This window comes from Hylobates moloch, unplaced genomic scaffold, assembly GCF_009828535.3.
Source record: "Hylobates moloch isolate HMO894 unplaced genomic scaffold, HMol_V3 SCAFFOLD_21, whole genome shotgun sequence".
Lineage (NCBI taxonomy): Eukaryota > Metazoa > Chordata > Mammalia > Primates > Hylobatidae > Hylobates > Hylobates moloch.
The window spans coordinates 34,651,775-34,665,950 of NW_026652296.1; the positions used below are offsets into that span (position 1 = coordinate 34,651,775).

At 46.0% G+C, this 14,176-nt stretch overlaps 1 protein-coding gene across 5 annotated transcripts in view; it reads left to right on the plus strand.

Annotated features, from left to right (window-relative positions):
* The first annotated feature begins 50 nt into the window (after nt 1–50).
* The window catches only part of CDS2 (CDP-diacylglycerol synthase 2), a 64,933-nt gene continuing 50,807 nt past the window's right edge, over nt 51–14,176 (plus strand). Inside the window, exon 1 of one of the 5 annotated variants that reach the window (XM_032142685.2) lies at nt 51–424. In XM_032142685.2, coding sequence (XP_031998576.1) covers nt 368–424 — 57 coding nt within the window. In that variant the 5' untranslated portion in view covers nt 51–367. Of the gene's footprint in view, nt 425–636; nt 757–1,735; nt 2,374–7,753; nt 8,536–14,176 lie in introns of those variants that run through there. The other 4 variants (XM_058432754.1, XM_032142688.2, XM_058432753.1 and 1 more) reach the window with 4 other exon arrangements.

The window sequence follows — 14,176 nt, forward strand, 5'->3', positions numbered from 1 at the left end:
TCCGCCCCGCCCCCGTCGCCTTGCCTCTCTGGCGTATTTGCGCCCTTCGTGGATCTTCCGGACCGCGACCGCGGCGCTGCGCGTGCGCATTCGCTCCGAGCCCTGCTCCCGGGAGAGGGAGCTCTCGGGTCGGGGCTAGGGAAGGCTGACCCCGCTCGGCCCGGGTGAAAGGGCGGCGACGGCACTGGGTGGGGCCGAGCTCCAGGGCTGGCTGCTGGGCTGCTAAGGGAATTGTGAGCCGCTCGGAGCCGCGCGCCTCCCGGGCGGGGCGGGGCAGGCCGAGGGAGTCCGTGCGTGCCCGCGCCGAGCCGCTTGCTCTGGCGGCTTCGCTATTAGCTCGCGGCGACGTCGGGCCGGTTTTTCCAGGATGACCGAGCTGAGGCAGAGGGTGGCCCATGAGCCGGATGCGCCACCCGAGGACAAGGTAGCGGCAGCGTCGGGGTGGGCGCGGCCGGGACAGCGGCGCATCCGGGAGGCCTGCGGGGGATGCACGCAGAGGGGTCGTCTTGTCCTCTGACCCTTTGTCGCAGCCGACGGCGGCCCCGGGCTCGGGTAGCGCGAAGGGCCCTCGGGTGCCCGGCCCTCGCGTCGCGCGCGTCAGGGGTCGGCGGGTCGGGGTCCCGGCTCAGGGTCTGACTGGAGTGGCTCCCCCGGGGCGCAGGAAGGAGCTCGCCGGGAGTGGCGCACGGCCTCCTGCCTCGCTGGGCTGGCTGCGGGGACTCCCCTCTCCCCCAACTCCCTGAGGCCTTCCTGGAGGTGAAGATGTGCAGCGCCTTCTTAGGGAGGCGTCTCCTCTGAGCTCAACTTAGGCTCTCCGTTCCCTTTTACAATGTTATTTTGGGGGGTGGGAGAATCAGGACAAGGCCATAGCATTTGCCTCCTGGGAGATGTAAATCCTTTCTTGGGGATGAAATCATCGGCTTTGAGCAGAGAGGTGTTACGCAGTGAGCCAGCCCGTCATCAGCAGGTGTTGGAGGGCGTCCTCCCGGTTGATGGGTTGTTTCCTGCACCGTGTGGGCTCTGGTGGGTAGGGGAGGAGAGTAAGAAGGAGGCCATCTTGGCGGGGACAGTGGGGGGGAGGGCGGGGGGAGGTTGACGGGTCGGGCAGTGGACTCCTTTGGGTGAAGTGAAAGGTCTGTGTAGGGGAGTTAAGGAAGGTAGGGATTGGTTTTATTACTGTGGAGGTTGAATGGCAGTATAGGACTTTGTAGCAGTAGTTGTGCTTTCCGAGATAGCAGTGATCAGGAGCCCTGTATTTGGAAAACTGATCTGGCAGTGATGTGTAGAATGGACTGAGGGAGCCTCGACCAGACTGAGGGAGCCTGGACCAGAATGAGGGAGACTGGTTCACTCGGGGATTGCTCATGAGTGACCTGTAGATGTTTTCTTTGGCCCACATGTTGCCTTAAAAATCAGAAAATTTCTCCTAACAATCTAAATTTTTTTCCTGTCTTAGATAATTGGAGGGTCCACCATCACTTTGTACCTCATCAATGGTTGGCTGGAGCTGAGGATCATCTGTTCCCACCAACCCCTGTTGCCTTATACCAGGCTCACGGCTTCCCCTAATGCAGCCTGTAACTTTTTGATGACTGGACGCAACGGACATTAGGGAGACACCAAGAAGGAAGAAAGCACAAGATTTGGTGACAGGATGTCAACAGAGCAGTTACACTAGGAGGAATGTTTTTGGTGAAAGATAATGAGATCATGGGTTTTTTTTTTTTTTTTTGAGACGGAGTCTCACTCTGTCACCCAGGCTGGAGTGCAGTGGCGTGATCTCGGCTCACTGCAAGCTCCGCCTCCCGGGTTCACGCCATTCTCCTGCCTCTCAGCTTCCCAAATAGCTGGGACCACAGGCGCCCGCCACCACACCCAGCTAATTTTTTTTTTTTTGTATTTTTAGTAGAGACGGGGTTTCACTGTGTTAGACAGGATGGTCTCGATCTCCTGACCTCGTGATCCGTCCGCCTGCCTCGGCCTCCCAAAGTGTGAGATTACAGGCGTGAGCCACCGCACCCGGCGATCATGGGTTTTTTTAAACAACTTTCGTGTTATTGCAGTTGACAGTGGACCATCCAAAGAGAACTGTTCCTCCTGATTTTTAGAACATATATTTTGGCCAGGCACAGTGCTGCACGCCTGTAATCCTAGCTTCTAGGGAGGCTGGGGCAGGAGGATCGCTTGAGCCCAGGAGTTTGAGACCTTGTCTCAAAAAACAAAAACAAAAACATATTTTGGGGAAAACTTAGGGCTGGGGCTGAGGGTTTAGCAGTCGCTTGCAGAGACAAGTTACTTTGAAGTCTCTAATTTTTCATTTGGCTGTCCTGGTTCAGCCTGAAAGAATTCTGACTCACCTCGTACTACTAGTTGGTGAGTATTCAGATGTTTGGAGGCTCTGTAGCTCTGTTCAAGGGTGAGATCATGCTTGATGTCAGTGGGACTTTGTGGACCTAGTAGGTGTGAGGAGGGAGAGAAGAAAGAAGGCATGATAGCTGGTGGGCCATGTTTTTGAAAAGCTAACTATGTACAATAATTAGAATGTCAAAAAACAACCTTGGTGTTATGAGATGCAACATAAAGATTCTACCCTCCTTCCCGGACTCATTGGATCCATCCCCCAGAGATAAAGTGCCAGTTGAACCGTCTTACTTTCACATCCTGTACTTTAGGCAGGGAGGACGTGAGGAGCTGTCCAGCTAGAGGTGCACTTAATATCACTTATACAGTGACAGAATGCCTGGGGTCATGAGGTCCACTCGTGACATGTTGTTCCCTAAAAGACAGGTGCTATGCACTCTGTTAAAAGCCTGATGTTCATTACCGAGAAGAAGACAATCAGTTCCTCACCTCATCATTCAGAACTTCTCAATTGTCACTGAATTGTCATGTATGGGATTTTATTATTATTATTTTTTTAGACGGAGTCTCTCTCGCCCAGGCTGGAGTGCAGTGGCACGATCTCAGCTCACTGCAACCTCTGCCTCCCAGGTTCAAGCTAGTCTCCTGCCTCAGCCTCCTGAGTAGCTGGGACTATAGGCATCCGCCACCATGCTCGGCTAATTTTTTTTTTTTTTGAGAGGGAGTTTCGCTCTTTTGCGCAGGCTGGAGTGCAATGGCACGATCTTGGCTCATCGCAACCTCTACCTCCCGGGTTCAAGCAATTCTCCTGCCTTAGCTGCCCGAGTAGCTGGGACTACAGGCGTGTGCCACCATGCCCGGCTAATTTTGTATTTTTAGTAGAGGCAGGGTTTCTCAATGTTGGTTAGGCTGGTCTCAAACTCCCAACCTCAGGTGATCCTCCCGCCTCAGCCTCCCAAAGTGCTGGGATTATAGGCGTGAGCCACTGTACCTGGCCTTTTTTTTTTTTTTTTTGTATTTTTAGTAGAGATGGTGTTTCACTGTATTGGCCAGGCTGGTCTTGAACTCCTGACTTTGTGGTCTGCCTGCCTCGGCCTCCCAAAGTGCTGGGATTACAGGCGTGAGCCACCACACCCGGCCATGTTTGGGATTTTTAATAAGGGAACATTTTAAAAACTGTGAAATCTATTATTTGTCTTTGAATGTATATGGTAAACTTTTGTTTGTTGGTTTTTTTGTTGTTTTTGAGACAGAGTTTCACTGTCGTTGCCCAGGCTGGAGTGCAGTGGCACAATCTCGGCTCACTGCAACCTCCGTCTCCCAGGTTCAAGCAATTCTCCTGCCTTAGCTTCCCCAGTACCTGGGATTACAGATGCCTGCCACCACACCCGGCTAATTTTTTTGTGTTTTAGTTGGTCTCGAACTCCTGACCTCGGGTGATCTACCCACTTTGGCCTCCCAAAATGCTGGGATTATAGGTGTGAGCCACCGCGCCCGGCCCGTAGTAAACTTTTTTTTTTTTTTTTTTGAGACGGAGTCTTGCTCTGTCACCCAGGCTGGAGTGCAGTGGCTCGATCTCAGCTCACTGCAAGCTCCACCTCCCAGGTTGACACCATTCTCCTGCCTCAGCTTCCCGAGTAGCTGGGACTACAGGCGCCCGCCACCACGCCTGGCTAATTTTTTGTATTTTTAGTAGAGACGGGGTTTCACCGTGTTAGCCAGGATGGTCTCGATCTCCTGACCTCGTGATCCACCCGCCTCGGCCTCCCAAAGTGCTGGGATTACAGGCGTGAGCCACCATGCCCAGCCTGGCTCGTGTAAACTTTTAAAAAATCCTGATTTATTCTGTTTCATAGTTTGGGAAACACCTACTTCCATGACTTTGGCTTTGCCAATATTCTTGTGTTAGAACCCAAGGAAATTAGAAATAATAAATTTTAAGGAAATGCATTATGAAGCAAGAACTTTTTAATTTCGTAGTAGAAGAATCCAGTGAACAATTTTCAAGTCAGTGCTTTAAAAGCTCTGGAATAGTCTGGGCGCGGTGGCTCACGCCTGTAATCCCAGCACTTTGGGAGGTGGAGGTGGGCAGATCACCTGAGGTCAGGAGTTCGAGACCAGCCTGACCAACGGGGTTTTAGTAGAAACCCCGTCTCTACTAAAAATACAAAATTAGCCCAGCATGGTGGTGCATGCCTGTAATCCCAGCTACTCAGGAGGCTGAGGCAGGAGAATCACTTGAACCTGGGAGGCAGAGGTTTCGATGAGCCGAGATTGCGCCATTGCACTCCATCCAGCCTGGGCAACAAGAGCGAAACTCCGTCTTAAAAGAAAAGAAAAGAAAAGCTCTGGAGGCTGAGCGTGGTGGCTCACGCCTGTAATCCCCGCACTTTGGGAGGCCGAGGCGGGTGGATCACAAGGTCAGGAGATCGAGACCATCCTGTCTAACACGGTGAAACCCCATCTCTACTAAAAATACAAAAAATTAGCTGGGCGTGGTGGCGGGCACCTGTAGTCCCAGCTACTCAGAAGGCTGAGGCGGGAGAATGGCGTGAACCTGGGAGGCGGAGCTTGCAGTGAGCTGAGATGGCGCCACGGCATCCAGCCTGGGCGACAGAGCAAGACTCTGTCTTAAAAAAAAAAAAAAAAAAAGAAGCTCTAGAGTAAACTTGAAAGATTCCTCAAAATGTTACCGTTGCTTAACGGCTGTGGCAAAACTGTCTTGTAAATAGAAAATCATTAGTATCAAAATAATCTGGAGAATGTTTATAAAAGTCAGAAGGTATTTTGTTATATTTAGCATCTGAGAATGGAATTTTCAAAGCCAATTGCTAATAAAGGAAATGTTCTCCTCTGGGAACTGTGCTTACAATTTTAAAGTCCCAAAGCACAATATAGTTGCCAAACTAAGAGACTTGGAGTTTAGGCTTTGGGAATGATCCTCTTCCTACCCAACCATATTTTTCTGATGGAGCTTAGGAAAGCAAAGGATGAGATGTGGTCTGAAAGATTGGCATCTTAAAATTTATGATTGAGTTGGCATTTCAGGAGATTTTGTTTTGGAAGTTAGCATATAGGTTCTGGGGTTTTTCTGCTTTACTTAATTGCTGAAGTGCTATTTAAATTAGAGCTTTACTTATTTCAAGACTTCCTTTCTAGATAGATGAAACCCATATGGAGAGGAAATAGTGACATCATTTAGAAAGGGGAGTTTAAATTTTAACTGAAGGTAGTGTGTAAGAGCAGGGGCTTGAGTTGGTTACATCTACCTTGAGCCTGGGCTCCGCCACATAGAGGCTGTGTAACTTTGAGCAGATCACGGAAGTTGTGGCAGCCTCAGTTTGTCCATCATTAAAATGGGAGTCATAAAATTGTATGTGCTTCACAGGATATTCATGTGGATTAAACGTATGTATGGGCTGACAGCAGAGCTTGTCACATCATAATATGTTAGCTATGTTACTACTGATTAAAATAGATTTTTATAGAAAAAACTTTAATATTCATCTTACACTCTTGAAGGGTGATTAAATCTTCAAGTTATATATATTTGTAGAACCTATTCATATTCATTACCTTTTAAGGAAAGTTTTATAGAAAGGACTTAGCCTTCTATGACCTATCTTTTCGGTTTATTTTCAATTTTAATTTTTTTTTTTTTTTGAGATGGAGTCTCACTCTGCCGCCCAGGCTAGAGTGCAACGACGTGATCTTGGCTCACTGCAGCCTCTGCCTCCTGGGTTCAAGCAATTCTCCCATCTCAGCCTCCCGAGTACCTGAGATTACAGGCACATACCTCCATGCCCAACTAATTTTTGTATTTTTAGTAGAGACAAGGTTTCACCATGTTGATCGGGCTGGTCTCGAACTCCTGACCTCAGGTGATCCACCCGCCTCCGCCTCCCAAAGTGCTGGGATTACAGGCGTGAGCCACTGCGCCTGGCCTCTTTTCGGTTTATTTTCTTAGGGAATTTTTCAGTACTCCGAATCACAAGCTTTAACTGTAGAAGGACCACTGAACATTGTTGTATGCAATTATCTTCTTTTATAATTAAAAATGGTTTTCAATAGACTTTGAGATTGAACTACTCAAATAAAATATTAAAGAACTATAACTACTTCAGGTATAAGAGAAATGCTTAATTTTTTTCAAGAAAATTTTTTTATGCTGAGAAATAATTTGGGAATTAGAAAAATCAGTAAACCTTAACTATGATTCCCAGGCTTAACAGGGAGAGGAGGTGAAAGATTGTTTTGTCATATAACCCATTATTTTATGTTTCTTATTTTTGTTGCACAAACAGTATGATTTTATTTAAAAAACTCAATTACTGCATGATTTTTGACTATTTAAAATTAGTTTTTCCAAAATCTATTTTTGAAAAGTGTTTTGTGTTTGCCCAAGTTAACATGGTATTTCATTAGAAGAATTTTTATTGGCCGGGTGCTGTGGCTCACGCCTGTAATGCCAGCACTTTGGGAGGCTGAGGCGGACAGATCACGAGGTCAGGAGATCAAGACCATCCTGGCTAACGCGGGAAAACCCCTTCTCTACTAAAAATACAAAAAAAAAAAATTAGCTGGGTGTGGTGGCGCCCGTAGTCCCAGCTACTCAGGAGGCTGAGGCAGCAGAATGGCGTGAACCTGGGAGGCGGAGCTTGCGGTGAGCCGAGAGCATACCACTGCACTCCAGCCTGGAGGACAGAGCGAGACTTCATCTCAAAAAAAAAAAAAAATTTTTTTATCATGTTTTAGAAAATGTTAAATTGCTCTCCTTGGATGTTAGGACTAGAAGGGACTTTAAAGGTGTTTTTTATTTTTAGGGACAGGGTCTCACCTTGTTGCCCAGGCTGGAGTGTAGTGGCACAGTCATAGCTCACTACAGCTTTAAACTCCTGAGCTCAAGCCATCCTCCTACCTCTGTCTCCTGAGTAGCTCAGGACTACAGGCCCGAGCCATGGCACACGGCTTGAGGTAGTTATTTTATAGAAGAGGTTGCCACAGCTCAGAGAGTTTAAGTTATTATATCAAGATGACATAGTTGGTTAGATACAGAATGGTTCGTGTTATGAAGGTCTATTTATTTATTTTTTGAGACGAAGTTTCACTCTTGTTGGCCCAGGCTGGAGTGTAATGGTATAATCTCAGCTCACCACAACCTCTGCCTCCTGGGTTCAAGCAGTTCTCCTGCCTCAGCCTCCTGAGTAACGGGGATTATGGGCATGCCACCACGCCCAGCTAATTTTGTATTTTTAGTAGAGATGGGGTTTCTCCATGTTGGTCAGGCTGGTCTCGAACTCCTGACCTCAGGTGATACTCCCACCTTGGCCTCCCAAAGTGCTGGGATTACAGGCGTGAGCCACCGCGCCTGGCCTATGAAGGTCTTCTAATTCCCAGTTGTTGTTTTTTATTTTTTTCTCATATAATTAATTTGCAGACTTCAAAAGCTTCTATATTGATTAACATTGATAGATATGATACCCAAATATTACCTGTTTTTTTCTTATTTGGCTACAAAATCAAAAAAAATTATATAAATCTTTCAAAATGTTAAATGTTAAAAAGGTCTCAGAGTAAATGTAGAGACTCTGTGCAGAAAAAGATATATTTTTTTTTTGTAGAGAAAGTTGATTAGTTTCAGTTTTCCTGGTTATCGGATGACTGTGATTTAGACATTTGTAAGCACTTTCCTGGGAGTGGCCGCTCTGGTATCCTTGAAAGGCACTCCCAGCGCAGTGCTTGAAGACCACAAGGCGCCTCACCCAGGCAGCGGATGAGGCTGCTTGGAAGAAATGCTTTCCAGTTAATGACTGTTAGCATGAGAACCATTTGTTCTACTAATAAGCAGTCATTCAGTATTCAACACTTCTCTTTAGAACATTCACTGACTCTAGGATCTGCTATGGACAGTGTCTGTATTTCTGAGAGGGGCTGGTATTATCAGTGTTCATAAGGATAGTGTTCAGAATTCTATGCCCGTTCTGACTCCACATAATCAATTTTTTTCCCTACTGATTTAAAGAAATAATACAATCTTTTTTAAATCAATAATATTTAAGAGTTTTATTTTTATTTATTTATTTATTTTTTGAGATGGAGTTTCTCTCTTGTTTCCCAGGCTGGAGTCCAATGGCGTGCTCTCAGCTCACTGCAACCTCTGCCTCACGAGTTCAAGTGATTCTCCTGCCTCAGCCTCCCAAGTAGCTGGGATTACAGGCACCCACCATCACGCCCAGCTAATTTTTATATTTTTAGTAGAGACGGGGTTTCACCATGTTGGCCAGGCTGGTCTCAAATTCCTGACTTCAGGTGATCTGCTTGCCTTGGCCTTCTAAAGTGCTGGGATTACAGGCGTGAGCCACGGTACCCAGCTTACTGCATATTTAAATTGGTAAGGTAGAAAATGATCATGAGAGTCTAACAGCTGATGGATATGGGAACATAATACTTGATAAAATCATTCAGAATATGTTTGATAAACAAGAAGGTTGTATAAAACCTGCACTGTCCTACTAATGTAAAGCATTTCCCCTCCCTCACTTTATTCTCAACCTTACAACTGCCAGAAATTATATAATCTTAAATATATTTGAGAAACTCTTTTTAAAATGAAGCTTGTAACTAATTTCTTTTTTGAATTTATATATATAAATATATGTATTTATTTTATAATAGAGACAGGGTCTTAAAATGTTGTCCATTGAACTCCTGGGTTCAAAGCGATCTTCTCGCCTCGGCCTCTCAAAGGGCTGGTACAGCGTGAGCCACCGTGCCCGGCCATTGTAACTAATTTCACAGGGCAGATAATCATCCTTTAAACTGTTTGAAAAGATTTGAGTGTTACTATTTCTGGTTTTCACACTTTTCCATCTTTTCTTTTTTTTTTTTTTTTTTTTTTGAGACGGAGTCTTGCTCTGTCCCCCAGGCTGGAGTGCAGTGGCGCAATCTCGGCTCACTGCAAGCTCTGCCTCCCGGGTTCACGCCATTCTCCTGCCTCAGCCTCCTGAGTAGCTGGGACTACAGGCGCCCGCCAACACGCCCGGCTAATTTTTTGTATTTTTAGTAGAGATGGGGTTTCACCGTGTTAGCCAGGATGGTCTCGATCTCCTGACCTCGTGATCCGCCCGCCTCGGCCTCCCAAAGTGCTGGGATTACAGGCTTGAGCCACCGCGCCCGGCCTACTTTTCCATCTTTTCTAGGATCCATGTAGGTGGAGGACATTCCTCTCCACATTTTGTTAACCTACATTCTATGTTGTTAAGGTTTCCCAGGCCTTCTGAACTGGCGCTAGAGGCTGTTGGGGGTGAAAAAGTACAGCTGTTTGTATATCATACTTCTTCTGGTTCAGAAAAGAGATGGACACTGACTCTTCACTATTAATTTTGCCAAAGTCTCCTTGAAAGAATGCTAATTCGTTCCTGGCATTGGGCAGGGTTCCTGCCTTCCAAGTCTTGTCACGTGGTGGTTACTTGGCTGGGGTAATAGTGAGGCACCCCCTCCCCACCCCCATGCATGGTCCCCACCAGGCAGCTTCGTATGCCAGTCACTGATATTTGTTCTCATGTTGTTTGCCCCAACAGTAGGGATGGCATTGAGCCCACTAAGTTGACTGACCTTTTGGAGAAAGTTAAACTTTATGATGTTATTTTGAGTAGGCAGTGTGTGGTTCAGAATTTGTAGGGAGCAAAGGGTACTCTGTGAAGGTTTCCTTTCTCCCACCTGCCTCTCCCCAGGGACAGCCTCATGCCACACTGTGGTTCTCAGGAGCACTGCTGTCTGTGTGAAAGGACCTGACCTGTCCTACCAAAGTCAGACATCTTTTTGATTTGTTGTCTTTGGCAGAAGCTCCTTTGTATTAAGGTCACCATAGGGCCAGCTTGGGGCTTCTCTGTAAAGACTTTGCTGAGGTTTTGAGAGTTCCTGGGACTTGGGATTTACGGGCAACACTTTCTGTCCCTGGGTCTCTGATGTGGAGAAGATGTCTGCCATTGAAACCGAATCCCTGAGTGGGCAACTCTCAGAGCCATATATCCACAGTCCATGCCCGGCTAGTCCTGTGGTTTCAGTGGTCTAGAGGACATTCCTAGGTGCATGCCCTTCAGTCCACGCAAACTGATTTTGTCTCAAATCTGAATTCTCTCATTCTACTCTTACCGCTCTCCTTCAGTTTCTTTCTTCTGTGATAAAATCACAGATGACTTGGTTACTCAGGCTTGAAATCTCCTATTCCTTTGTTCCTGTGCCCAGGGCAGAATGCAGATTCTAACCAGGTGTGACTTGGAATCCTTATCTGTTTGTTGTTTGTTTGTTGTTTGTTGTCTGTCTGTTGCTCTTGGAGAGTTCAACATTTCGGGACTGCAGTATTGTAAATGCCTGCAATATTCTAAATCCGAATTCCTTACCTCTCCTGGAATCCTTATCTGTCTTTTACTCTTTCAGATTTCCCAGGTTTCAGGATTTATTGCTTGCCTTATTGTAAACCCTGTGAATTGAGCTCCCTCCTGTTAGGATTTGCTCTAGGTCTCTCTAATCCATCTTGTCCTTTGTATCTTTCAGGAGTTCTGAAACTACCCTAATAATTATTGGAGGGGTGGGGTGGAATGATAGAATTCTGGCTCTTTTTCATAATGCTTAAACTTTAAGATCCTTTGTAGTCTTCTGTCTCTCATTTCCTTCTAATTCTTATTTTAGGTTCAGGGGGTACATGTGCAGGTTTGGTACATGGGCAAATTGCACGTTGCTGAGGTTTGGTGTACAAATGATTTTGTCACCTAGGTAGTGAGCATAGTACTAGATGGGTAGTTTTTTCAATCCTCACCAGCCTCCCACTCTCCACCCTCAAGCCCCAGTGTCTGTTGTTCCCCTCTTTGTGTCCATGTGTAGTTCCCAGTTCACTCTGCAAGTGAGAAAATGCAGTATTTGCTTTTCTCTTCTTGCATTAATTTGCTTAGGATAATGACCCCTAGCTGCATCCATGTTGCTGCAAAGGACATGATTTTATTTTTTTATATAGCCTTCTCTCTTAACTGGCCTTTTTCCCTGCTTGGTGCCTCTGTGTCATAGATCTTGATTCTTGCTATTTCCTACCCCTGAAATGTGTTCTTTCTGTCATCCTCCCTCATTTCTACCTTTTTTTTTTTTTTTTTTTTTTGAGATGGAGTCTTGCTCTGTTGCCCAGGCTGGAGTGCAGTGGCATGATCTCGGCTCACTGCAGCCTCCGCCTCCCAAGTTCAAGCAATTCTCTTGCCTCAGCCTCCCTAGTAGCTGGGACCACAGGTGCTTGCTACCACGCTCGGCTAATTTTTGTATTTTTAGTGGTGTTGGGTTTCACCATGTTAGCCAGGCTGGTGTTGAAGGCCTGACCTCAAATGATCTGCTTGCCTTGGCCTCCCAAATTGCTGGGATTACAGACGTGAGCCACCATGCCTGACCTTTCTACCTATTTAAGTCTTATTTTTTCAAAAATTATCTCAGAGCATCTCTGGCTAGAAGTGACGTAAGCATGTATTATTAAAAATTACAGAAGTAGGTCTCTACAAAAATATTTTTTAAAATTTGCTGGGCATGGTGGTGCATGCCTGTAGTCCCAGCTACGTGGGAGGCTGGGGCAGGAGGATCACTTGAGCCCAGGAGTTTGAGGCTGCAGTGTAGCCCACTGCACTATAGCTTGGGCAACAGAGCAAGACAATGTCTCAAAAAATATACATGCGCTCTAAATATTGCTCAAATTTTTAAACATTTCAACCCAGCATTAAAAAATCTTTTAGTTGACGTATATTTATGGGATACACAGTGATAGTTCCATATATGTGTTCAGTGTATAATAATTAAATCAGGATAATTAGCATATCCATAACCTCAAACATTTATCATTTCTTTTTTTTTTTTTTTTGAGACGGACTCTCGCTCTGTCGCTCAGGCTGGAGTGCAGTTGGCACGATCTCGGCTCACTGCAAGCTCTGACTCTCGGGTTCATGCCATTCTCCTGCCTCAGCCTCCCGAGTAGCTAGGACTACAGGCACCCGCAACCACGCCCAGCTAATTTTCGTATTTTTAGTAGAGATCGGGTTTCACCATGTTAGCCAGGATGGTCTCGATCTCCTGACCTCGTGATGTGCCCGTTTCAGCCTCCGAAAGTGCTGGGATTACAGGCGTGAGCCACCGCGCCTGGCCACATTTATCGTTTCTTTAAAATTTTTTTTTTTTTGTAGAAACAGGATCATGCTATGTTGCCCAGGCTATGTACCTCCTGATCTCGAACTCCTGGGCTCAAGTGATCCTCTTGCCTCAGCCTCCTAAAGTGCTGGGATTACATGTGAGCCACCACGCCCAGCCTCGAGCTGATTTTTGTATATGGGGAGAGATAGGATAGGGTTCTAGTTTCACTCTTTGGCATGTAGATACCCAGTTTTCACAGCACCATTTATTGAAGAGGCTGTCCTTTTCCCAATGTGTGTTCTTGGTTCCTTTGCGGAAAATCAGTTGGCTGTAAATGCATAGATTTATTTCTGAGTTCTCAATTCTGTTCTATTGGTCTGTGTGTCTGTTTTAATTTAATTTAATTTGTTAATTTTATTTATTTTTGACATGGAGTTTTGCTCTTGTCACCCAGGCTGGAGTGCAATGGCGCCATTTTGGCTCACTGCAACCTCTGCCCTCCAGATTCAAGCCATTCTTCTGCCTCAGCCTCCCGAGTAACTGGGATTACAGGCGCACCACCATGCCCAGCAAAGTTTTGTATTTTTAGTAGAGACGGGGTTTCACCACGTTAGCCAGGCTGGGGTCAAATTCCTGACCTCAGGTGATCCACCTGCCTTAGCCTCCCAAAATGCTAGGATTACCCAGGAGGCTGAGGCAGGAGAATTGCTTGAACCTGGGAGGTGGAGGTTGCAGTGAGCCAAGATCGCACCACTGCACTGCAGTATGGTTAAAATGACAATACTACCTAAAACGATGTACAGATTCGGAGATATTTTTTAAATCCTGAAATCTGTATGGGATCACAAAAGATCCCAAATAGCCAAAGTGATCCCAAGCAAAAAGAACAAAGCTGGAGACATCACACTACCTGATTTCAAAAGGTACTGTGAAGCTATCGCAACCAAAACAACATGGTATTGGTATAAAAACAGACACACAGGCTGGGCGTGGTGGCTCATGCCTGTAATCCCAGCACTTTGGGAGGCCAAGGTCGGTGGATCACTTGAGGCCAGGAGTTCGAAACCAGCCTGGCCAAAATAGTGAAACCTCATCTCTGCTAAAAATACAAAAATTTGCTGGGTGTGGTGGCCTGCACCTGTAGTCCTAGCTACTTGGGTGGCTGAGGCAGAATTGCTAGAACCTGGGAGGTAGAGGCTGCAGTGAGCCGAGATCATGCCATAGCACTCCAGCCTAGGCAACAGAGCCAAGACTCTGTATCAAAAACAAACAAAAAAAGAATGCTACTGATTTTTGTATGTTGTTTTTGTGTCCTGCCACTTTACTGAATTAGTTTATCAGTTCCAAGAGTTTTTTGGTGTTTTTCAGTTTTTTTGTATGTAAGACCATGCTGTCTGCAAAGAGGGGTAGTCTGACTTCCTCCTTTCTAATATGGATGCTCTTTATTTCTTTCTCTTGCCTAATTGCCCTGGCTATGATTTCCAGTACTGTGTCGAATGAGATTGGTGAAAGTGGACATCCTTGTCTCCTAGTGCTTAGAGGAAGGCTTTCAGCTTTTGCCTATTCAGTATGATGTTAGCTGTGAGTTTGTCATATATGGCCTTTATTATGTTGAGGTAGGTTCCTTGTATACTTAATTTATTGAGAGTTTTTATTG